Genomic DNA, 25,339 nt, shown 5'->3' with positions numbered 1-25,339 from the left:
CACGAATCTATTGTTATTTTCATTATTTAATTATTTTTAGTTGGAAACTTGGGGAAAATTTGAAAAGATTTCTTAGGCTAAAAATTGGGGATTTGAAAGGCGATATGAGGTCGGATTTGAGTAATTCTTGTATGGTTGGACTCAATATTGATTTTGTGTTCGGACTTTATAATGTTTGTCGAATTCCGAGATATGGGCCCGGGTCGACTTTTTGGAGCGATTTTTCAATTCTTTGCTAAAGTCGTAATTTTATTATTTAAACTAGTTTCCTATAGTTATATTTATAGTATGAAATTATTTAGACTTGGCACTTACTGGGTACCGTTGTGGTGTACTCATATTACGCTTCTACACATCTTTTTGTGCAGATCCAGGTACTTTCTACCAGACCAGGTATCAGTGAGCTAGTCCGCACGTGGAGACTTCAAGGTATATCTGCCAGCGTCCGCAGACCTCGGAGTCCCCCTATCTTTATTATGTTTTTTCCTTATCCTCTTTAGACTCTGATATATAGAGATATTTAGTTTCTCTTTACAGCTTGTGACTTATATCTACCGGGTTTTGGGAGTCGTTTATACTATGAGATGCAGATTTTATTTATTACAACTATTGATGTTTTGTGTTTTAGCTTAATGTTTCAGTTATTCTGCATACTTGTTAGGCTTACATAGTCTTAGAGATTAAGTGTCATCACGACATAGGAAAATTGGGGTCGTGACACTACCCCTCCCCTCCCGTGCCTCACACTACTCCCCCTTACTCCCCACGCCTCAACCCACCCCCACCCCTACCCCCTGCGCCTCACCTCCCTCCCCACAGCGCACGCTCCCCCATCCCGCCACCCCTCCCCCGACATTGCCACCGTAACTCCGGCCCCTTGACCCCGACCTACCACCTTTCCTCGCACTTACCCGTTTCGTCTCATATAGTATCTGTTTAAATTATATATTTTTCAAAAATATTTTTTTATACCTAATCAAATACTAAAAAATAAGTAAGAAAATTACTTATTTTTCAAGAAAAATATTTTCTTTCATGCCAAACACCTCCTTAGTTCCCATACTGACAGGTTATGGATGTGAAGTTGGTCAAATTAAATTCAAAAGGAAAAGGAAACCTTGCAAATTAACCTACACTACAATACCATCTACCATTACAACTGTAAATTGTAATAATATATATACTGCGGCCGCTTTCTTGGCGTTTGGATCACTTGTATTTTGGCCAAGGGTAATCCGACACATGTCCCGTTAATCCTAACGTGCAAGCCATTTTAACTAACGTTATAATATTATAATATAATGGGAACCGCCCCCAACAGTATGTGTCCACATACAGTTGTGGAGTAGGCGAAAGAGGAGTTCGATCGTACCCTTAGGTTTAAATAAGAATGGGTATTTGGTACATGTGACCCTCATTCCACCTGTCGTCTCATCCATTTGAGCCTTTCCTCAACAGCAAGTCACATGAGTGATCTAGCTGGTTAGCGAAATGTCCAATTTCCTTTTTTGTTTTTTTTTTGTTTTTTTTGTTTTGGCTTAGTTGGACAATGGGAATTAGGCCACGTCGGATAGCAATAACAGCGGTGGGAAATGGGAAAAGTAAAGTCTTCGACCTTTGAAGCGGTAAACACGGAGCCTTGCGAATGGGCCAATTTTTTTGCCCGCTTATGTTTGAAAAATGCATTCTAGGATTCTTAAGTCTTATCCATAACCAACGGAACTATGTTTCTCCTTTATTTGAATTCTGAAATTGACCCCTTGTTCAATTAGAATTCTTTTTCATTTAATTCGGATAAGGCTTTGAAACATCAGCTTTAGAACAATGTTTCAGTCAACTAATAATAAGATTTAAATGACTTCCACGAAGCTACCATTTATAAAATGATTTGAATGACCATATTGACCCGACATTTGAGCGAAATATTTGTTTGTTAACGGAAGTATTTACCTACCATAAATGTTTATACCTTATATTCCAGATGGTTGTAGAAATTGTACAATTAGACTCAGTCTAGAATTGATATTCCAAAAATTTGAATCAAGCTCTAGTAGGTGGTATGACTGTGTCCCCATGGTAAGTTTATGAAGAAGGAAATGAGGAATTCTAATTACCTTATACTACAACTTAAGAAAAGTTTTTGGGAGGAGTGTGGGCGTTGTTAGCTGCATGAAGTGGATCTTATCCATTTGCCAGCCTTAACGACAACATAAAAGAAAAAAATCTTCTTTTCAGGAAACAATCTTTTTGGATTTCCAGTAGTTGTCTAAAACATACTACTTATCATTCATTACTTTTACGTTAAACAGAATGGGCTAAAACAAACGTTAGCCGCAATATTGGAATAAATTTTCAATCTCAAGATCACGTAGGTAAAATTTTCAATTTTCAGCCGCAAAATCTCTTTTCCATTGATCACGGGCATATGCTGTTTTCAGCCCTTTGAACGAATAGGACTTAGCGCCGAATGGTCACCAAATGTCCTAGGTATAATATACTCCATTCTTTAAGTGCAACCAAAGTCAAAGTCACTGTTGCCTTATCTTCACTTTCAAAGCCTGTTGGCCTCACTGGCACGTTTAGTGAACCACGTCGTAGCGGATTGACACCCTGGCTGCCTTAATTGATTGAAAGAAAAAGCGTCCCATGACTAACACCATTCAATTTCATAGCGGTAGGCGCTTGCCATTTGGTCAAGTAAACGGAGTTGCGCTCACTGTTTTATGGGAATATCAATATATCGGTATATGGATAATCATCATGTTTTTTTTATTTTTTAGTTTATGGCCTTTAAAATAATTATAGAATATTCAACACAGCCGCGTCTTTGAAACTCCTTCCATTCCACACGCCTTTTCTTCTGTTTCCAGTTACCCCTTTCTATAAATAGCTCCCTCCCTTCTTCCTTCCAAAAACCAAGCAAATCTTACAACAATTTTCTCAGCAAATTTACAATTTCTTCTCTTTTATTAAAAAATGGTTGATTACGATAGAAAGACAAAGATGATATCCTCTGATATAACTAGCAAATCGCCGAGGATTTCAAATAAGCTTCAAATTTCAATACCAGCTGCGGCACCTATTCGGCTGACGGAGCTGTCGGCGGCGTCTGATTCAGCTTGTTCAGCTTACGAACACTACCTCAGGCTACCGGAGCTGAAGAAGATGTGGAGCTCTGGAGAATTTCCGAGTTGGAAGAATGAATCGTTGCTCAAACCGGCTTTGCAAGGTTTGGAAACGACTTTTCGGTTCGTTTCTATTGTGTTGTCTGATCCTAGACCGTATGCGAACCGGAGAGAATGGAAGCGGAGGCTTGAATCGTTGGCGATGGATCAGATTGAAATCATATCTCTGTTGTGCGAAGATGAAGAAGAGGATCCAGAGACCCGTGGAACGGCTCCCGTCGGTGACCTCACGTCGTCAACTAGTGTATTGGCTCGTCACAACAGTTCAGCGGAGGTGTGGAAGCTTTCTGATGAGACGACGGTTGTCAGCCAGACGAGTGAGGCCAGCTTGTTGCCTCGTCTCGCAGCTTGGCAAAAGTCCGAAGACATAGCGCAGAAGATTATGTATTCCATTGAATGTGAAATGAGGAGGTGTCCATACACTCTCGGATTAGGCGAGCCGAATCTGAGCGGCAAGCCCAGCCTTGAATATGACGCAGTAGTCAAGCCATCGGAACTTCACGCTCTGAAGAAAAGCCCCTCCGATCGCATGAATTTGGACAATTTCGAAAACCGAACGCTGTACACGACACACCAGATCCTCGAAACATGGATCTACGCGTCAAAAATGCTTTTGAAGAGAATCGCTGAGAGAATCGATCGCAAAGACTACGAAAAAGCCGTTAACGACTGCTGGTTACTGGAGAAAACGTGGAAACTCCTAATCGAAATCGAAGACCTTCACTTGCTGATGGATCCAGATGATTTTCTACGCCTAAAAAACCAATTATCCATCAAAGCAACTGCCGAATCGGAGCTATTTTGCTTCCGATCCAAAGGACTCGTTGAAATTACCAAACTATCCAAGGATCTAAAACACAAAGTGCCGAACATTCTAGACGTAGAGGTAGATCCCCAGGGGGGACCAAGAATTCAAGAGGCAGCCATGGATTTGTTCAGGAAAAAGGAAAGCTTCGAGAAGATTCACTTGCTTCAAGCTTTACAAGCAATTGAAATGGCAGTGAAGAGATTCTACTATTCGTATAAGCAGTTGTTAGTAATTGTTATGGGGAGTTTAGAAGCTAAAGGGAACACAAAATTTATGGCCGTTGACACAAGCGATGCATTGGCTCAGATCTTCCTTGAGCCGACGTATTTTCCTAGTTTGGATGCTGCAAAAACTTTTCTAGGAGAACATTGGAGTCATGAGCATGGGAAATATAGTCCAGAGAGAAGTAACAAGGCCTAACTTTGATTAGGCACTGGGGATTTACTACGATAATGAGACAAATCAAACTAAGGGGGAATACATATTTTATTTTATTTTATTTTTTGTTCACCTTCGTTAACAGTGTAGTATACATTATACAAATGGTATTTATTGTATCAAATCATTTTTTAGAATTTTGCCAAGGCATTCTTTTGGAAATACAATGAGATTTTCATGTATGCGTGGCGTTGATGTAATTTAATGCCTTTGAAGTGCAGGCCAATTTCGATCGCGTATGTAACGATGGTCATTACCATCTTTTAACGTAATTGCGGATCTATTGAAAGAGATTTGGGGTTATGTGTAAAAGACATACTACTAAAACTTTTACCATACTAATTAATTTATAAACTTATCTATCCCTAGTAGAAAAAAAAAAAGAAGGGTGTTATTTTGTACAATCATGCCCCCTTTACAATTTTGAATTTAAGAAAATGATCTTTTTAGATCTCTTATGTTTTAAAGACAGAGATCTCTTACGTGTAAAAGTAAATCTCCCATATGTTAAAAAAAAATAGGGTCATAAAACTAAAAATAAATTTGTAAAAGGCCAAAAACCAATTGACTCAAGGGTGCTTACAATCTCATATATAAATTACTAATTACTAATTACATACAAATTAATGATAACCAAGTATCCCTTAATCATAGGCAATTAAATAGGTAATAATGAAAACATTCATCATCCTCTCTCTCTCTTATCGGCTCTATTCTTCTTCCTTCAATCTTCTCTGCTTCTCTTCTCTTTTCTCATCTTCTTTAGGGAATTCAACAATAGATTTCAATCTTTTGGCTACGAAAATTTAGTTTAGCAATTTTCTTTCCTGTTACACGGTTGTTGTTCGAATTGAAATTACCAATCTATAAAATTTCTTAGTTTTGCGAATCAATTCTTTCTAATTGAGTTCTTTACTTTGACATTACATTTGATTAATATTAGAGTAGGTTCTAGTTGAAATTGCAGAATAAAAATCGAAGAGAAAGAAAAATACATCACATGTAAAATACATATAAATCACATGCAAAATACATAAAAGACTTATTGTATGCAATTTGTATATAAATTATATACTATTGTACGAAGCATGACAAACAAAATTATATTAAAATTGTATACTATATAATTATGTTATATCCCACACATGAAGTTGAAGATTAATTAGGTTTTAGCAAAACCAATCGGTCAGCGACACGTTAATGGGACAAAAAGGTGATCACATTTCACCAAATTGCGCCAGCTGCCCCACAGGGTGTAGTGGATGGTACGGGGCTACACGTTTTGCACTTGGGGCGGTGAAATTTCTAGAACCTAATATAAAATGTAGCACAACTTCTTCCTCTTTCATTCTACGCAATCTCACCAGCTTCAAGCTCTTCCAAAATACTCTCAAACCCCTTCTAATAACTCTCAAACGGTTCAAGATCAAGCCGAAGACGAACCTAGTAGGATTTAATGTAAAGAAGCTTGTGACCGTCACTATATCATCTGTCTTCTTGTTATACTGATTTTGAAAACTCCTTGGAGGTGGAGGCAATCCCCATAGAAGTGTAAGAACCCAGAAGACATAGTTAGTCTCTTCAAAAAGGTATATAAAGCATCATTCTTTCTTGACATGACTTGATGTAAGCGTTTCTTTCTAAACGATCCTTATGGTGTTAGCGTTTCTTGTACGTTCCTTCCCGATGGCATTTTCTTTCCAGTTTGAGATGTTTCTGGATGATAGCAGATCCTTATGGTGTTAGCAGATCATTTGGCTGAGAACCCGATTGATGATGAGTACCAATCATTGAGTACTTATTTTTCAGATGAAGAGATAAATACCGTAGGAGTAGTCTCGGAAGACGCTCATGCTTGGAAGATGTTCTTTGATGGGGCTGTAAACGCCAAAGGTATAGGAATTGGGGCAATCTTGATCTCACCCACTGGTCAACACTATCCGGCTACAGTTAGGCTTCGTTTCTTTTACACGAACAATACAGCTGAATATGAAGCCTGCATCATGGGCATGAATATGGCGATCGATCAAGATGTTGAAGATTTGTTGATTATGGGGGATTCTGATCTAATTATCCGACAAGCCCAGGGTGAATGGAAAACTCGAGATGTCAAGCTTATTCCTTACCGGCAGCACGTGGAGGATCTCAGCAAGCGATTCAAATCAATAGAGTTCAGGTATATCCCGCGGTGTCACAATGAACTAGCTGATGCACTTGCCACCTTAGCTTCAATGTTACCTTATCCAGGCAATGCCCACATCGATCCCTTGGAAATCCAAATTAGGGAAAGACACGATTACTGTAATGTAATCGAGGCGGGACCAAGTACCCAGCCATGGTACCATGATGTTAAGAGGTTCTTGAAAACACAAGAATACCCCGAACATGCTACTGGAGATCAAAAGAGAACTATTAGGCGGCATGCGAGTAGATTCTTTTTGAGCGGCGAGGTATTGTATAAAAGAACTCCAGATCTTAATTTGTTGAGATGTGTTGACGCAGAAGAGGCTGGAAGAATCATGCGTGAGGTACACGCGGGAGTATGCGGGCCCCACATGAACGGGTATGTTTTAGCAAAGAAAATCCTTCGAGCGGGTTATTACTGAATGACCATGGAAAAGGACTGTTTTAGTTTCGTTCGAAAGTGTCATCAGTGTCAGGTGCATAGTGATTTGATTCATGCACCTCCCACAGAACTGCATCCCATGTCTGCACCTTGGCCATTTGTTGCTTGGGGCATGGACGTCATTGGGCCAATCGAGCCAAAAGCCTCAAATGGACACAGATTCATATTGGTCGCTATTGATTACTTCACAAAATGGGTCGAAGCTGTCACTCTCAAATCGGTCACTAAGAGAGCCGTGGTGGATTTTGTACATTCAAATCTTATCTGTCGTTTCGGTATTCCTGCAACTATCATCACAGATAATGCGGCAAACCTGAATAGTCACTTGATGGAGGACGTATGCGAACAGTTCAAAATAACGCATAGGAACTCCACTCCTTATCGGCCCAAAGCCAATGGCGCTGTTGAAGCGGCAAACAAAAACATCAAGAAGATTTTGAGAAAGACAATCCAGAGTTCCAGATAGTGGCATGAACAGTTACCTTTTGCCTTGCTGGGATATCGCACTACAGTGCGCACATCAGTAGGCGCAACCCCATACTTGTTGGTTTATGGGACCGAGGCTGTGATACTGGCAGAGGTAGAAATTCCTTCGCTCCGGACCATTGTCGAAGTAGAGATTGAAGATAGCGAGTGGGTTAAGACTCGATTGGAGCAGTTGACCTTGATTGACGAAAAACGAATGGCTGCGGTCTATCACGGGCAGTTGTACCAACAAAGAATGGCCCGTGCTTACAACAAGAAAGTGCGACCCAGGAATTTTGAAGTAGGTCAACTGGTATTAAGGCGCATTCTTCCACATCACCAAGAAGCGAAAGGAAAATTTGCTCCTAATTGGAAAGGTCCGTACATCATCAGGAAGATATTACCAAGAAGAGCGTTATATCTGGGTGATATTGAAGGAAATGATCCTGAAACAGCTGTGAATGCGGATGCAGTCAAAAGGTACTATGTCTGAGCTTACTTCGGTGATGTCTTGGCACATTTGAGATGATGAAGGCTTTTATTCCCGCTACCCAAACACTATCAACTCTTTTTACAAACCCTTTGAGCCGGTTACATTTCCTTGGCCACGCTCTTTGGAACCCAAAAGCACCAAAACACAAAAAAAAACACAAATGATTCGCCTGAACTACGTTTGACTTGATTCCGAAAGGATACGTAGGCAGCCTCTCTCTAGGGTTCAGTCACACCAAAACAAAAAATCCAATTTTCCCTGAAGTTGAAACTGGGCCAGATGCTATAATGGTTCAACCACGGGCATACCAAATGGTTCCGAAGTTGCAATTTCATCCACATTTCTTTTTACCAAAAAACCAAGTACAAGTCCTTCGGATCAATTGCCAAAGGCAGGGGAAACCAAGAAATATCAGGGTTGGAAGCTGATGCATTCTAAAATTGAGAGAAATAAAATGAGAGAGTCTTGTCGGTGAAAACCTTCAGGCACCACGAGGTGACGAGAGTAGAGAAACCAAGAATGAGAGAGTCCGTTTAGTGAAAACCCGCAAAAGGTACTATTGGGCGATGGTGAGAAGAGAAATGAGAGAGGTCGACTAGCGAAAACCCGCAAAGGGCGCTATCGGCCAAAAAGATGATTTCACCACAGAAGTTCTGGCAAGGTTCCCTGGTTGGGAAACATAGATCCGTTTTGGTTCATGAGGAAATGCAAGTTCGTAAGGTTCGGGCATCCAGTCCAAAAAGCATGTCATGTCAGTTTGAAGCCAGCATGCACCTCAGATAAGTCATTCTTTTCCCCCGAAAGGGACGCTTCTCTTTTAAAATTGTTTTTTTCCGCTCTTTGTTTACCTTTCCTTGAATCCCTTTCGGCTTAACCCTAAATTCCAAAATGTGTTAGAAAGAAAAGGTGGCAGGACCGGTTTCACAGAGCTCCGTCTGGCAAGAGGTGAAGAAAATACCCAGCCTTAGTGGTGCGTCAGTCCAATCCCGACTGATCATGATGTTTGATTACCTCCAAAGTAAAGGCATTGAAAGAAAAAAAAAAAATAGAAGAAAGTCAAAGGCAAAGGTCTGGAAAGCGGAATGAGAACCAAAGCCTTACATGGGCGAGTCATCATGAAATCTTGAGTCTTATCAGTTTGAAAGGGGGTCGCCTTTGAAGCCAATCAATGGCGAAGCTTCTCAACAGAAATGAGGCCGGGACCAAGCAATTAGAATGATCAAGGCCACCGAACCAACCACCGTTTTTCAAACTGACAATTGTTCTTTGTTTGAAAAATTGAAACAGGTGCAATCCAAAGCAACCGTGCAAGAAGCAGGTGCAACCAAGAGGGAAAAGAAATGCACAAGTGCAAGAAATAGCTTTGCAGAAAGGAATCAACCCAAAAGAGAAGTTTCCTCCAAATTCTTTCCTGCATTTTTACAAAAAAAAAAAAACGAAAAGGGAAATAAGAAGAAAATTCCAAAAAAAAGGGTTAGTTTAGAATCCCCAATATCAACTTATTTTTCGCCAACATTAGGGCTCCAATCCCTAAGTTGAGATTTTAGACATAGGGACTCCATTCCCTAGTCGCCTTTACCAATATTAGAGCTCCAATCCCTAAGTTGAGATTTTAGACGTAGGACCTCCATTCCCTAGTCGCCTTTACCAATATTAGGGCTCAAATCCCTAATTTGAGATTTTAGATGTAGGGCCTCCATTCCCTAGTCATCTTTAGCCGACATTAGGGCTCCAATCCCTGAGTTGAGCGATTTTTCCTTTAGCCGACATTAGAGCTCCAATCCCTGAGTTGAGCGATTTTTCTTTAGCTGACATTAGGGCTCCAATCCCTGAGTTGACCAATTTTTCTTTAGCCGACATTAGGGCTCCGATCCCTGAGTTGAGCAATTTTCCTTTAGCCGACATTAGGGCTCCGATCCCTGAGTTGAGCGATTTTCTTTTAGCCGACATTAGGGCTCCAATCCCTGAGTTGAGCGATTTTCCTTTAGCCGACATTAAGTCTCCAATCCCTGAGTTGAGCAATTTTCCTTTAGCCGACATTAGGGCTCCGATCCCTGAGTTGAGCGATTTTCTTTTAGCCGGCATTAGGGCTCCAATCCTTGAGTTGAGAAAGTTTCCTTTAGCCAACATTAGGGCTCCAATCCCTGAGTTGAGCGATTTTCCTTTAGCCGACATTAGGGCTCCAATCCCTGAGTTGAGCAAGTTTTGTTTTAGCCGACATTAGGGATCCAATCCCTGAGTTGAGCAAGTTTCCTTTAGCCGACATTAGGGCTCCATTCCCTGAGTTGAGCAATTTTCTTTTAGCGGACATTAGGGCTCCAATCCCTGAGTTGAGCGAGTTTCCTTTAGCCGACATTAAGACTCCAATCCCTGAGTTGAGCGAGTTTCCTTTAGCCGACATTAGGGCTCCAATCCCTGAGTTGAGCAATTTTCTTTTAGCCGACATTAGGGCTTCAATCCCTGAGTTGAGCGAGTTTCCTTTAGCCGACATTAGGGATCCAATCCCTGAGTTGAGCAAGTTTCCTTTAGCCGACATTAGGGCTCCAATCCCTGAGTTGAGCAATTTTCTTTTAGCCGACATTAGGGCTCCAATCCCTGAGTTGAGCGAGTTTCCTTTAGCCGACATTAGTGCTCCAATCCCTGAGTTGAGCGAGTTTCCTTTAGCCGACATTAGTGCTCCAATCCCTAAGTTGAGCGAGTTTCTTTTAGCCGACATTAGGGCTCCAATCCCTGAGTTGAGCAAGTTTCCTTTAGCCGACATTAGGGCTCCAATCCCTGAGTTGAGCAAGTTTCCTTTAGCCGACATTAGGGCTCCAATCCCTGAGTTGAGCGTTTTGCCTTTTGCAAACATTAGGGCTCCAATCCCTGAGTTGCGCCTTTTAGACCTGAGGTTTCCAATCCCCTCATCAATTCTGTAGGTTTTTATGGCAATTAACTCACAAAATTTTCCTAGTGAAACTGGGGCAGAAAAATTTCGTTCTTTTGTTTGTTTTGTTGTCTGAACAGGTTTGACCTCGAGGCACAGGGATCGAGATGACCTACGGAGTGAGTCTCAATCCAGAATAAAGAAAGGAAGAAAAGAACAAAAAGAAGATGAGCCCAAATACTGGAGCAAACAAAGTGCCGATCGCTCAAAATCTGATTGAGTCACGAGCTCCGCCAATCCCGCTTCACTCAATGCTGCAGAAATAAACAAGTGCCTACAACTTGCGAGCATCAAGATTCAGATCGAAGTCTACAAGCAGAATCAGCTAAGACTCAAGATCAAGTTGCGAAAGAATTATAGATAGGAATCTTGTAACTAGTAGTTGATAGGCATAGCTAGCTTAGCTTTAATTTTTCTTTTTAATGTAATAAGGAGGTCAGTGAGCAGTAGCAGCAGTAACAGTAAAGTCGCAGCGTCATGGTAGTCCTAGCTACCAAAACTTCCCGAACTACATTGACCTGATTCCTGCTTAGCCCAGGATATGTATGAAATCTCTGAAGCAAAGGTTCGGTCAAATCTTTCAAAGAATGCTTCGCACGGAGTACTCGAACGGGCAAAAATCGCTCGTATCCGCTCACTTTATCTTTGCACGAAAACCCTTCGTGTTTTCGAACAAAGAGGGGCAGCTGTGAGCACGTGATTTTTGCTTCCACGACAATTACTCCAAAAGAAATTGAAAAATAAAAAATAAATTGTCTTTGTGTATAATTTTGAGAATTTGCGTGGCATTTTTGGATAGCTATTTGTAGTTTTTGTCTGTGATTGTTTATTTTTATTAATTAAAAATACAAAAAATATGTTGCGTGTAAATTTAGGATCTTATTCTACTATTAGGAATTAATTAAATCGTATTTGGTTTTTAAATGAATGAAAATCACAAAAATATTATTTTTGGTAATTTTGTCATTTTATTGTTTAATGGTTTAATTTTGTTTAATTAATGTTTGATCTTGTGTGAGTCAATTAATGTCTTTTTAATATAATTGTAGTTTTACAACTTATTTTAGGATTTTTGGTAGATTAGTATTTAGAAAAGGAATTAAAAGAAGAAAAAAAATGAGTTAAAATTGGACAAATTAGAATCGGGCCATTTAAATTGGACCCAAAATCAGGCCCAAAGCACTGTTTTTTTGCCCGGTCCAGATCAGCCAATCTCAGAGACGTCCAAACGACGTCTTTTTGATCATACTTGATCTGGGCCATTGATCTCAGATTGATCAACGACCAAGATCACGTCTCCATACCCACGCCTTAACCCGACCCGTCTCACCCAAAGACCCACCGGTCTTACTTAACCCATACGGCGTTGTTTCCATTAAGTTGATCAATCCAGGCCATTGATCTTGAATGATCTAACGGCCCAGATCAAATTTCCCCCTAACTATATAACCCCAATCCCTTACCCCACGCCCCCCTAAGCTAGACCCCCTCTCTCTCATTCTCGTCTCTATGAACCCAGAGATGAACTCCCCCTTACAAAACCTAGCGCCTACCTTCCATCCCCTTACCATAAACCCGGCGGCAACGATGCCGGTGACCACCAAATTAACACCCCTAGTGCACCTCGACCCCCTGGACACGAATCTGCAAATCGTTTGGTTCGAATCAACCTACATTGTCTCGAATCTTCATCTGAAGATTCGAGCCAAACCTCAACTTATACTAACCGATCCCAAATGCACACCAGTTACTCCTCTGACCTCCCTCGTGACCAAACTAAGCCTGGTTTGGTTCGAATCGAACCAGAAAAGCTCGAACCCCTAATCTGAGCCCCAAGAACCCTAGAAATCCAAAAACCAGGAATTTGTCCAAATTAGCAGAGGTTTGAGAGTCTAATAGACCTTAGTCGAAGTGTTCTCCGTTTGAGAACACTTGATTAAGGTCCATTCGACCTCAAAAAGGTCGAGTCTAAGTTCGGACCTGGTTCACCTAGTTACTTGAGGTATTCTTTCTCCCTTTCCGTTTGATCTATTTTTGTTTGTTTGTTTTGTTGTTCGTTTGTTGTTTAGAATGATTTTATTTCCAATTTCTTTGCTTTGTTCTTTTTCTTCTCCAAATCGGACCTTTTATTTGGTCGAAATTTTCTTCTGTTCATTGATAAGTGTATGTGTTTAAACTATATAATCGATTGGAATGAGTTTGATCGATTAATTAGTTTCTAGGGTAATTCTTTGTTTTGTCAGTACAACTTGAATCACCTATGTGTACTGTTCGATTCTGATCATTAGCTATTGACTTGTATGTTGTAATTCATATAGTCGATTGGATAAATGTCGTCAATTAGTTGGGATGTTAGAAACCTGCAAATTGTTCAAGTTTTAATGGTCTGTCAGTTTAATGCTAATATACCACTAAGCTAATGAATAAAATAGGGATCAATAGTGGGAGTGATAATGTTGTTAAGTGCCTTTAGTGGCTGGAAATCAGAAAGAGCATGGGGTTTAATTTTAAAATAGAAATGGCCAGTTAAAAGACTGACAGATTTTTTGAATTAACTAGTAAAAAAGGGTACTACTTGAGTTGGCTTAGTGACTTTACTGGTGGGAAATCAGGAACAACATGGGTTCAATGATAAAAAGGTAGAAATGCACATGAGGAGGGAATAAAACAGGCTAAAAGTGAAATGTTTGAAAAAAAAAATGGCCAGCTCTAGTCTTTAAATAGACTGGATTTCGGGCAAGAAAGGAGAGGTTAGAACGAAGGGGAGTATATTTTTTTGAACCAGGCAACTTATTTCTTGACTTGAATCCTAGATAGACAATAAGCAAAAAAAAAGGGCAAAAGAAAAACCTCTGTTGTTCCATTGAAGCTGGGAAAATTCTGTTTTCTTTCACTGTTTGAAATCAGCACTAACTGATATTGTTCCATTGAAGCTTCAAGATTCTTTCTTTGGTTGTTCGAAAATCAGAAACTATTGTTCCACTATTGTTTCGGCTTCTCCTGTTTCTGCCTGTGATTAACATTGGTATTTCCGGGTCTCAACTGAGTCTTCCGAGTCTGTTTTGGTTGGATATTGGTCTGTTTCATTGGTTTATTTCTGTTTCGTTCACTAGGATTTATTCTGCTTGGTTGATACTGTTGCTGTTGCTGTTGTTATTTGCTGTGTTACTGCTGCCATATTGCTGTTGCTGATCTTCTTCTTCTTCTTCTTCTTCTTCTTCTTCTTCTTCTTCTTCTTCTTCTTCTTCTTCTTCTTCTTCTTCTTCTTCTTCTTCTTCTTCTTCTTCTTCTTCTTCTTCTTCTTCTTCTTCTTCTTCTTCTTGTGTTTCAACATCCAGGTACACACTCAAATTAAGTTTTTGATGTAACTTTGAAGTGAAGATGAAATGAGAGATGCTCGCATATTTGATTCCTGAAATGTGTTTGTTTGGATTGTTATGTAGTAATAGCTAAATAGATACTAGAGTCTAATATAATTCGATTCCAATTCATGTGCATACAAACCCTGGTTGTCTAATTTGGACTTTTGTTAGACTGTTTTGGGACCGTTAGGACATTATTGATGTAGTGTAATATGTAATGATAACAGATTCAGTATGGTTGGCGCTGATTGTGTAAACTTTAGTTGAACTAACGTCTGATCAAGCATAAACATTGAATGAGCCCTTAACTTTAATTCTATGAATTAACGAGAAACTGTATTGATTCCATGCTTCATAGTTTGATACTAAACCCATTTACATAAATTGTAGGTTTGTTTAAAAGGTAAAAATCACACGTAGATTACTTTTGTTTGTCCCAATCTTCGCTGCAAAGAAACGTAAAAGTATGGGCTAATTTTATACAATCAGAAACACCAAATCTCCATGTGTACATGCTCATGTAAATACCAAAGTTTAGCCTGGTTATGCACATACAAGCTTATTTTTGTGAATAAATATGTCGACTGTAAGCTGGCGCAGTCCCTTTTGGATGGAAATCCAGTTAAGGCCCAATGATTTGAGGGCTTGTTTTCCCTTGACATATTAATTGAAATGATGATACCTGAGCATGCTAGTTACTTCAGGCCTTTTCTTTATTTTGAGACAAGAATAAACAGAAAATCATAGTCTTTTAGGATTTGGCCTTAAATAAAGATGAGATGAGCCTCGCCAAATAAATTACAAATCGCGGGGCCCTCAATAAACGTATACAATAATTGGTTGGACTTCGGAGTTGGCCGTTTAGCGAATTTTCACGGCCTTTTCCTAAAATAACAATACGTTAGTCTCTTTAGGACGCGCCTTAATTATTCTTACCTTCTTAAATACGGGTGTGCATTTATGTAACCCAAATCCAAATCCCAACGAAGTCGAAATGCGTCGACCAATCACGGGTACATTGATTGTGACGAGGTTCGAGATACGTTTTCACGACGTTGCAATTCTATTAAAAAATAATAATAAAAGCGGTTTAAACTTAATAAAAGCACACAAGTTATAACATGTATAAAAATTAGATATTTAGCCATTACAACAATTTAAGCGACCGTGCTAGAACCACGGGATTCGGGAGTGCCTAACACCTTCCCTCGGGTCAACAGAATTCCTTACTTAGAATTTCTGGTTCGCATACTTCATTTGGAAAGTCGAATATTTTCCTCGAATTGGGATTCAAGATAAACCGTTGACTCGGGACACCAAAAGCCAAACCTTTCCCAAGTGGCGACTCTGAATTAAATAAACAATCCCATTTCGAATATTGTCACTTAAATTGGAAAAACTCCTCGCGCATTTATCCTTCGGGGTAGGCGCGCAAAAAGGAGGTGTGACAATGCTGGTCGATTGATTTATAGTAAATCAATTCCTAACTCGCTGTTCAACAGCTTGTCGTAGTGCCCGTCCATCTTCTTCCCCTGTTAACTTCTCTTTTCCCCTGTTAAATCATTAAATCAGTCGCTTGCAATCGATTTACAGTAGATTTTGGATTGATTCTTGTCGATGGATTTACAATAGATTCTGTGTACATTAATCTGATAAAAGTCATGTTATTATTTGGATGTAGAAAATCCTGATTTAGAAAGTTTGTTTCGGCCGCTTATCTCTTATATCTAAATTTCTCCTATGTTATAAACAAATTTTTGGGAAAGAAACTCATATAGTTGCCGAGATTAATGTTCTTGTACATGGGATTCGTGTTCTGTATGAAATGATGTATGTAGCATGGACAAAGATTTTCAGATCCTTTAATAAGAATGGACGCCCTTTGTTACTTTAAAAATGACCTTCAAATGGTGTAAAACAGGCCCTCGACTATTCATATATTAGATTGAACTTTGTTAAGTGCTTAGATAAAAAATATAAATATATATAGTACCGCTGAGATATCTTTCTGATTGCAAAATCTATCTAATGCCAAGACTTATTCTTTTCCGTGTTAAAGGTCCATGTCATGAGTGTGAGGTTTACTAGAGCAACAGTTATGAATAATCTATAAATTAGTGTATTATTGAGTTAAAAGAAATAGCATTCTTGTAGTAATTTGCAAATGATTATGAACCTATACTTACCAGAACATTTAAGGTTTTAGTTAGAGTAGTAGTACATAGTTCCATCCTTAAGAGAGAATTTCATTAAGCTAGTAACTAAGCTAAGGTACACAAGCTATCGTATTTTTGTTTCTTTTCTATCATCATGGTAAGAAATGATGGCTTATTCTAATTCATATAATGATATGATAGACATTGAATCTTAGGAACTTATATTTGCTTAGGAATATTTGATTTTAAGAGGTCAGGTTTGGGTTTAGATTATTAAATAGGTTGTGAATTTGTGAAAGTATTGCTTTTTTTTGTTTGCTAAGTCGTTAGTGATATTTATTTGTTGTTAGATTGCTAATCGATTGATTGAATTGATTCCTCTTATGTTTTGGTATTGTTTTATCAATTGGTTCCTCTGTATATTTACTAAGGCTACTTTTCACCATATAAAAGCTCAATCGCCAATAGGACATCTCAACCACAGTAGTTCAGTCATTTGTTAAGAAACAACTTGGGTTGTTAGCAATAGTCAGAATCCTTCGACAGTCAGTACCCACTAGTTTGTTAGTAGTAATAATCAGAATGTCCAGTCTTAAAAAGTTGTATAATTTATAAGTTTAATAATTCTATTCTTAAAAAGTTTATGAACCAATTTGGTGAAAATCGGCAAGTTGTCTTTGGCTAGATGTCTTTTTCATATTTATATGTTTGTTCTATGGTGACTATGATTTGTCTATAAATAGAAAAATATTACATATCGATTTCATATAGTTAAAAAGTTCACGCCCTTTTAGGCTTTGCATAATTTGAATTTTTCAAGTTTATTTACTCTGTCTCTTTCTTGTCATGTTTGATTTAAGTAATCTTTAACTGAAGCTTTAGATGGATGATTTCATAGCAATTATATTGATTTTTTAATTTATGATTGTGTAATTTTAATATATAAACTAATGTATATTCCATTTAGCTTTAGAATAGTTAAACTAACGCTCAGTGAACAAAAGAGTTATAAACAAATTGGTAAAAATGGAGTATAGAAATAAATTGGTAAAAATAGAATATAGAAACAAATTAGTTAATATATTTATGTTTGATAGTTTTAATTGTTAAAATAATATCTAGGAGCTATGAAATTACCTACTCATAGCATAGTTATTTTATTTTGAACTACCTTTTTGATCAATACCTCCTTTTTACTAACGAATTTTTAGCTCTTGCAGTAATTATAGAAAAGAAAGGAATATCTTGAACACCATGGACAATCCTAAAAATAAAAAGATGAATTGTGATAGAGTTAGCAAAGAATATTTGGATGGAGTAGAGGATTTTTTAAATCATGCCTTTTTTGAAAAACAAGGTGGAGAAAAAATTGCATGTCCTTGTATGGAGTGTGTGCTTATCCATCAAGTAAATCGGGATACAACATATGATCATCTTGTAATTAATGCTATTATTCCGTCATATGATACTTGGTTTTTTCATGGGGAGGCTCTAAAGGGATCAAATAATGCTCGAGAAACTAATCGCATCCAGTCAACTCTAAGGGGCGATGATATGCGAGGAATGGTACATGATGTATTTGGAAGAGTTACAGAGTTCATGGATACTGACATTAGTGAAAGTGGTGGAATGGAGCAAAATGTACAAGAGAATACTGCTCATCCATCTGAAAATCAGCCTTATCCAGAGGTGGATAAGTTTGAACAGCTCATGAGGGAGGCAAATGAAGAACTCTATCCTGGATGTAAGAAATTCAGCAAACTGTCCTTTTTGCTGCATATGTATCATACAAAATGCATGGTCAAATGGTCAAATGAATCGTTTAATTCTTTGCTTGGACTGTTGAAAGATGCGCTGCCTGAAGGAGAAAAATTGCCTTCTTCTTTCTATGAGACCAAAAAGATAGTTGAAGGCTTAGGCTTAAAGTATGAAAAAATTCATGCTTGTCCCAACAATTGCATGCGTTTTAGATAAGAGTTTGCTAATAAGAATGTTAATGAATGCAAAGTTTGTGGGGCTTCTAGATGGAAAAATGATGCTAGAAAAATTCCAGCCAAGGTCCTAAGGTATTTTCCTTTAAAACCAAGGCTACAGAGATTGTTTATGTCTTCAGAAACTTCTAAAGCAATGCGATGACATCATGAAGAGCGCAACAAAGATGGATTTTTACGTCATCCTGCAGATTCTGAAGCTTAGAAAATTTTTGATAGTAAATATCATGAATTTGCTGGAGATCCTCGTAATATGCACATAGGATTAGCTTCTGATGGGTTTAATCCATTTGGCACAATGCGAACTATTCACAGTATATGACCAGTAATTTTAATGCCATATAATCTTCCACCATGGATGTGCATGAAATAAGAGTTCTTTATTTTGTCCTTACTTATTCCTGGACTAAAAGCGCCTGGCAATAATATTGATGTCTTTTTACAACCTTTAATAGAAGAGTTAAATGAACTATGGGATGTCGGGGTAGAAACATAGGATGCCTCTACTAAGGAGATATTTCAAATGCGAGCAGCTCTCATGTGGACTTTAAATGATTTTCCAGCATATAGTACTCTCTCTGGATGGTGCACCTATGGTCGGTTCGACTACCCTTCTTGTAACATAAACACTCAATCTAGAAGGCTCACACATGGAAGAAAGTTTTGTTACATGGGGCATTGATGCTTCTTGAAGTCGGGACACAAATATCGGAATGATGCAAAATCGTTTGATGGGACTAAAAAAAAAAAGACATGCACCTTGTACAGTATCTAGGTCACTAGTGTTGAATCAAGTTAAAGATATAAAATTTACTCTCGGCCAGTCGAGTGAAGGGGTAAGTGGAGTGATGAAAAATACATGGAAAAAGAGGAGTACTTTTTTCAATCTTCCTTAATGGAAGTCTAACTTGGTGCACCATAATCTTGATGTGATGCACATAGAAAAGAATGTGTGTAATAACTTAATTTATACATTTTTAGGTCATGGTAAAAAGTCTAAAGACAACTTAGAAGCTCGATTGGACTTGAAGGAGATGAAAATAAGACCAAGTTTATGGCCTCAATATCGAGCTAGTGGGAAAACATATCTTCCTCCTACTTTTTTCACAGTGTCTCAGAATGAAAAGGAGTTGTTTTATGAAGTACTACAAAATTCCAAGTTTCCAGATGGCTATGCGTCTAATATCTCATGTTGCATTCGCAAACGGAAGATATCTGGACTAAAAACTCATGATTGCCATGTTATAATGCAAGAACTCCTTCCTCTTGCCTTGTGGAGATCAGTAGATAAAAGAGTTAGTTCCATTTTAATTGGACTATGCTCATTCTTTCGTGTTTTTTTTATAGCAAAGAACTAAAACTAGAAGAGTTGAAGTTACTTGAAGAAAAAATTCCAGAAATATTGTCTACTATGGAGAAACTTTTCCTCCCAGGATTCTTTACTATTATGATACATTTGGTAATTCACTTGGCAACTGAGGCTAAACTTGCGGGGCTAGTACATTATTGCTGGATGTACCTAATTGAGAGGTATAAATAATATCACTGAATCTTTATTATTTCTTTAGTTGTTAAATATTATATCAAACTAATACCATTATTTTATTCCATAGGTATTTGGGTATTTTAAAATCATATGTTCATAATCGTGCATGTCTAGAAGGTTCAATAGCAGAAGCATACATAGCAAATGAGTGTATGACATTTTGCTCACGATATTTGGAGGGTGGAGATTCAAGATCTTATTGTTCAAGAAAATGCTGTGATGAAATTGAGAATGAGACTAGTAAAGAAGAATGTCTTTTTCCAATTGTTGGTGAGTCGTACGGTGGAGTAGATGTATTTGAGTTGGATGAGAAAATATGGTTGCAAGCACATCGACATGTACTCTTCAATTGTGAGTCAGAAGTGGTTGAGAATTATAAAAAGTAAGCGTTATATCTATTATTTATTATATGTATATTACTTATTTGATAACAAATTAAATATATGCGAGTTACATGAATAGGGAACATATTGCTGAAATCAAGAGATCACATCGTAAGCGTCGTTTGACACAACATCAACTTGATCGTGTACATTTCGATACATTTCACGAGTGGTTCAAGGAGAAAGTAAGTAGTAGGACTAAGTCATTAGTTAGGCTAAATTATTGTCCTTGTACATATATCCACATTTATAGTTATATCTTTTATTTGATTAGGTAAAGGAGTTAGAAGTCACATCTAACATCTTAAAGGATGTTAAAGTCCTTGCACAAGGGCCGAGTTATATTTCGAAAAGATTTAATGCGTTCGATGTAAATAATGGGTATCAGTTTCGAATGAAGCAAAGTGAAGAATTTAAGGTGACACAAAATAGTGGTATTATGATCGTTTCAAAGACTGAAAGTTATGCAAGCACAAGTGATAATGCTCCAAAGTCTGCAAATATCACATATTATGACATATTGAATGATATTGTGGAATTAAACTACCATGAAGAATTTAAGGTTGTCTTATTTAAGTGTGATTGGGTTGATGTAACCAAAGGTACGGGAGTTAAGGAAGATGACTTGGGTTTCACACTTGTGAATTTCTCACGCCTAACAGACTCTGGCGATCGAGAATGTCATGAGCCCTTTATTTTTGCAGAACAAGCTCAACAAGTAATATTTGTACAAGATCCTGAAGATCATGAATGGTTTGTCCCTAGGTTAATTTAACCTCGAGATAGTTTTAATATGGGAGAGGAAAATAGTTTGCAGTTTGGGTCATCAATGCAAAGTGATGCCACTGACTTGGCTCTCTTAGAAAATGCTCGTGTTCCAGAGGATGAGTATAATGATTGGGTAAGAAGTGGTGTCGATGGGATAGTAATTGATACAAACGTACATTCTCAAGCTTCTCTAAATGATGGTGAAGCTAATGTTGAGAGAGAAAATGACATTAAAAATGAATGTGATTCTGAATAAGATAGGTAGAACTTGTAGAGTATTTTTGTTGCAATTGTTATTTAAGAACTTCTAGGGATTTTTTTAATGCGGAAATTTGAATAAATATACTTTAGCTTTCAATTTGAGCCATTTTATAGAAGATGTATGTTAGTCAGCTATGGACTTTCTATGTTTGTATTGGTTGATTTTTGGTTGAATTAAGTGAATTCTTTGTGCTTTCTTTTAGTTATATTTTGCTGATTGTAGCCCTTGTACTGCAATATGCTAAGGTGCTATTATAATTGGATAGTAGTTTTTGCTGGTGCATCAATTCCTTTTATCTCTTGAACTATCTTTGCCGCAAGGCTTTGTTTGTGTGCACGAATTGCTATTCATTTATTTTTCGCAGCTTGAGATGAGGACGATGATTCCTCCTATTTTGCGTGTGACATGTTGATTAGTTCTGGTACTAGTATAACTTAATGCAGCTAGATAGTTTCTTTATTTTGGAAAAAGAAGTATGCAAACTAGAGGTCGCAACCAACTGGTAGTTGAACAAGATGAAGATGAAGATGTGAGACCTTATATTGAGCACTTGATGGATGGTCAAAACTATTCTAGAGCCCAACCATATATTGAATAGTTGATGGATAGCCAGAACTACTCTGACGCCCAAGAACGTGATGGTCAATCTAATGAGTTGAATAGTTCTGATGGTGACACTGAGATTTAACATGCTGAAGATTCAGGTAATGCTTCTATAGTACTGCAATCTGATTATGTATAACATTAGATGATAGCTTTCATTTTCTAGTATGTGTGAATTTGGTTGAGTTTGTTCTTAACTAAAACACTTGCTAATGCTTCAGTGGACTACTTTGGCCTTGGTGAACCTTCTGATAGTTAAGAGCTTTGTTAGTTAAAAGCTCTGTTAGTTGTGCCTGATTTCCTACGACCTTAACTTCAGTTCCAATATGAGAACTTTATTGTAATTCCTTGACATTATTGTGATATTTATAGTAATACTCATGCTTTGGTAGTCTCTTTCAACACAATAATGCTAAAGTATCTGGAGTTAGAATTCTTGAAGCCACCACATTATTCAGATTTTTTTCATTCTAGGTAATTCAGAAGCAAAAAAGGTTTGTGGGCCTACTTTACTAAAAGATATTTGGAAACTTCCGCTGGGGAAAACAATTGATGTGCCGTTTAATAATCGTAACTAAGCTATTAGGAAAGAGGGTCGAAAGCTTGATAGCTTTCTAGGAATTATTGCCAGAACTCCAGAGCTAACACCTCTACATGTAGATGATTGGAGAAATTTTGACAAAGAGGAAAAGAAGAAATTAGTGGATTTTGTGAGGGTATGAAAAGTTGTTGTTGTTGTTGTTGTTATTATTATTATTATTATTATTTTGTGAACATGCTATTTATACATGGTGTTATCTTCTAAATGTTGGCTTTTATTTTTTAGAAGAAGTTTTCTATCCCAAAATGTGGAGAAGCGTGGGTCTTAAAGTCACTAGGAAAGAAATGGAAAGATTACAAGTGCGAGTTAAAGGGTGAGTATACGCCAAAATATAAGACTAAAGACGCATTACTAAAAAATAGACCAAGTCACATACCGAGGGATCAATGGAGTGGTCTTGTCTCTTATTGGCTTTCTGATAAAGCTAAAGTATGAACCTTGAAAATTCTCCTAGTTTATTCATTTTCATAGAGTTTTTATTTTAGTTATGCTCAATTTTTATTTATGATTTATAAGATATAGTTTTAATATTTCAATGACAGAGACGTACCCAAGCAAATAGAAACAATAGGGCAAAGCAAACAGTGCCTCACACAGGAGGATCCAAAAGTATTGCTACCTTGATGAATGAGCAGGTAAACTTGTGAAAATTACAAACCTTAATATTTTAAACCTTTTTTTGTCACGCACATCTTATATCATTTTTATTGTATTAGGTTGTAAATGAGATTGAGCCTACACGAGCAGAAATTTTCTTATTAACTCATAAAAAACGTAAGGATGGTAGGCCACTGGATGATGATTTTGTCAAGAAAATCGTAAGATTTATTCTTTCTTTTATTTTGTTGGTTTGATGACTCCGTCAAACACTGTGCATTTTTTCCTGCTCATGAATTCCAAAATTGATTTATTGTATCTTCTATGGTCAGGAAATGATAAATGAAAGGATGGACAATAGTGAGAGATCTACTGAGCAACCTCCTCGTAGTGTTGCTTGTGAAGGGGATGTGTATTCTCAGGTGTTGGGAAATGAAAAAAGGTGGTATGTTCGTGGTTTTGGACTTGGTCCAACTCCTTCTATTCTCTGGGGTAGTAGGTCTTCCTTAGGAAATATTATTGCAGATGATTCTTCTAATGAGGTTATACAAAGGTTAGAACAAAAGATAATCGAGTTAAAAGAGAAACAAAATGAAGAAATGAATATGATGAAACAAAATTAGGAGATGATGCAATCAGAATTACTCCAAATGAGACAACATATGCGCAAATATGCTCCTGATGCATCTATACTTCAAAGTAGCAATGGGACCTCAGGTGAATAGGTAACTCTATTTCTTAAGCTTTAGACATTTTTAATGAAATTTTAATCATATAAAAGTATTGTTATCTAACATGTTAATATTTATTAGATCCCTGATGCCAATAGTGGACATGAACAAGTACCACAAACATCAAAGATGCCTAGTGTTGCTGAAAATGCTCAGCCTTCTCATGGTACTACTCATCTTTGTCCTTCGTCGCTATTGTTTTTCCAGTTTTCGTGTGCGATCCATGCTTGTTCTCTTGATATCCCATCATATTCCCAGTAGCATATTGTCCAAGATTGCAGTTGTAGCTTTTCTTTCAAGAGTACTAGCATAATGTTATGTAAAATGTTTAGCACTTAGCAAAGTTATATCTAAATATCTGTTATAATGAGATATCTAAATATTTGACCTCTTCAAGGGATGAATGATGTTTTTGCGTGAAAATTTTAAAGAAATGTACTTACCAGGAGTTATATATCCATAGGAACAAGCTATTATGGTGGAAGCTCTTGAAATATCTTATCTGATGATGTATTTAAGAGTAATTGGAGGACCTAAACTTTATAAAGAATATCGTACAATAATTCGAATCAATGACTAGAAGTATTTACATGCATCTCAGCAGTATACTGCACTTTTAAACACGAGTGGACACAAGTGCATATACTGCACTTTTAAACTTTAAAGTTCATCTCAGTGTAACTGTATTAGCTAATTGAGCTGTCATGTTAGACGATTGTGTGCTTTTAGCTTGTCACTTGAAATCTTCATTTCATATGACTTGCTGATGGTCAATTCTGGTGACAATATAAATGCAGTGATCGTGTAACTAAGATGTACTTGCATAAACGAGTAATCCTCCATAGACGTAGAGAAGTACCTCTGTGATAAGCTTGTAACGACCATGACCAGATAAACCAATTCCAAAGCCCATTGTAACGCCATCCATGAAGCTGATATAAGGCTTTTTGTACTCGAAGATTTTACATATTAGAGGATACTCAGCTGTGAATACCTGTATGCATTTCTACTTTTACATAAAGCCCTTCTTCTAACTCAGCCGCAGTATTCAAATCAATATAAGCATAAAATAACACATTCAAGCACTACATAGGAGGATCAGATACTTCTGTATAAATTGTGGAAGAACAGATTGGAGCATGTTCTGGTGATGATTTGGAGTTAAGAGGCTCCTAGATACACTAGTTTGCCTGATAAAGAGAGTCTAAATTATCTTTCACATGGAAAGAGCTTAAGATGTATGTACCATATACTGCTGCTACACGCATGTGCATACACATGAAGGGATAAGCGCTATGATTGCATCAGATGATAAAAGATCGTTAAATAAGCACCCAATTGGTTGCATAGGATTAAGTGCACTACCAAACTTAAAGATAAGCATGCTAAAAGAAAGGC

General features: G+C 37.6%; 2 protein-coding genes across 2 annotated transcripts; both read left to right on the top strand.

The window, feature by feature from the left end:
• Positions 1–2,663: 2,663 nt before the first annotated feature.
• LOC107823860 (nematode resistance protein-like HSPRO2) lies at positions 2,664–4,613 on the top strand. Its single transcript, XM_016650560.2, has one exon. It carries the CDS (start codon positions 2,977–2,979, stop codon positions 4,411–4,413), a length of 1,437 nt encoding a protein of 478 aa, XP_016506046.1. The 5' UTR covers positions 2,664–2,976; the 3' UTR covers positions 4,414–4,613.
• Positions 4,614–22,077: 17,464 nt separating this feature from the next.
• LOC142181887 (uncharacterized) lies at positions 22,078–23,833 on the top strand. Its single transcript, XM_075255532.1, has 8 exons — positions 22,078–22,113; positions 22,234–22,278; positions 22,487–22,506; positions 22,599–22,728; positions 22,839–23,042; positions 23,156–23,248; positions 23,330–23,431; positions 23,543–23,833. Exons 1-8 carry the CDS (start codon positions 22,078–22,080, stop codon positions 23,831–23,833), a joined length of 921 nt encoding a protein of 306 aa, XP_075111633.1.
• Positions 23,834–25,339: the final 1,506 nt, after the last annotated feature.

The sequence above is a fragment of the Nicotiana tabacum genome, chromosome 6, assembly GCF_000715075.1.
Source record: "Nicotiana tabacum cultivar K326 chromosome 6, ASM71507v2, whole genome shotgun sequence".
Taxonomy (NCBI): Eukaryota; Viridiplantae; Streptophyta; class Magnoliopsida; order Solanales; family Solanaceae; genus Nicotiana; species Nicotiana tabacum.
This window is presented reverse-complemented; position numbering and strand designations above follow the sequence as displayed.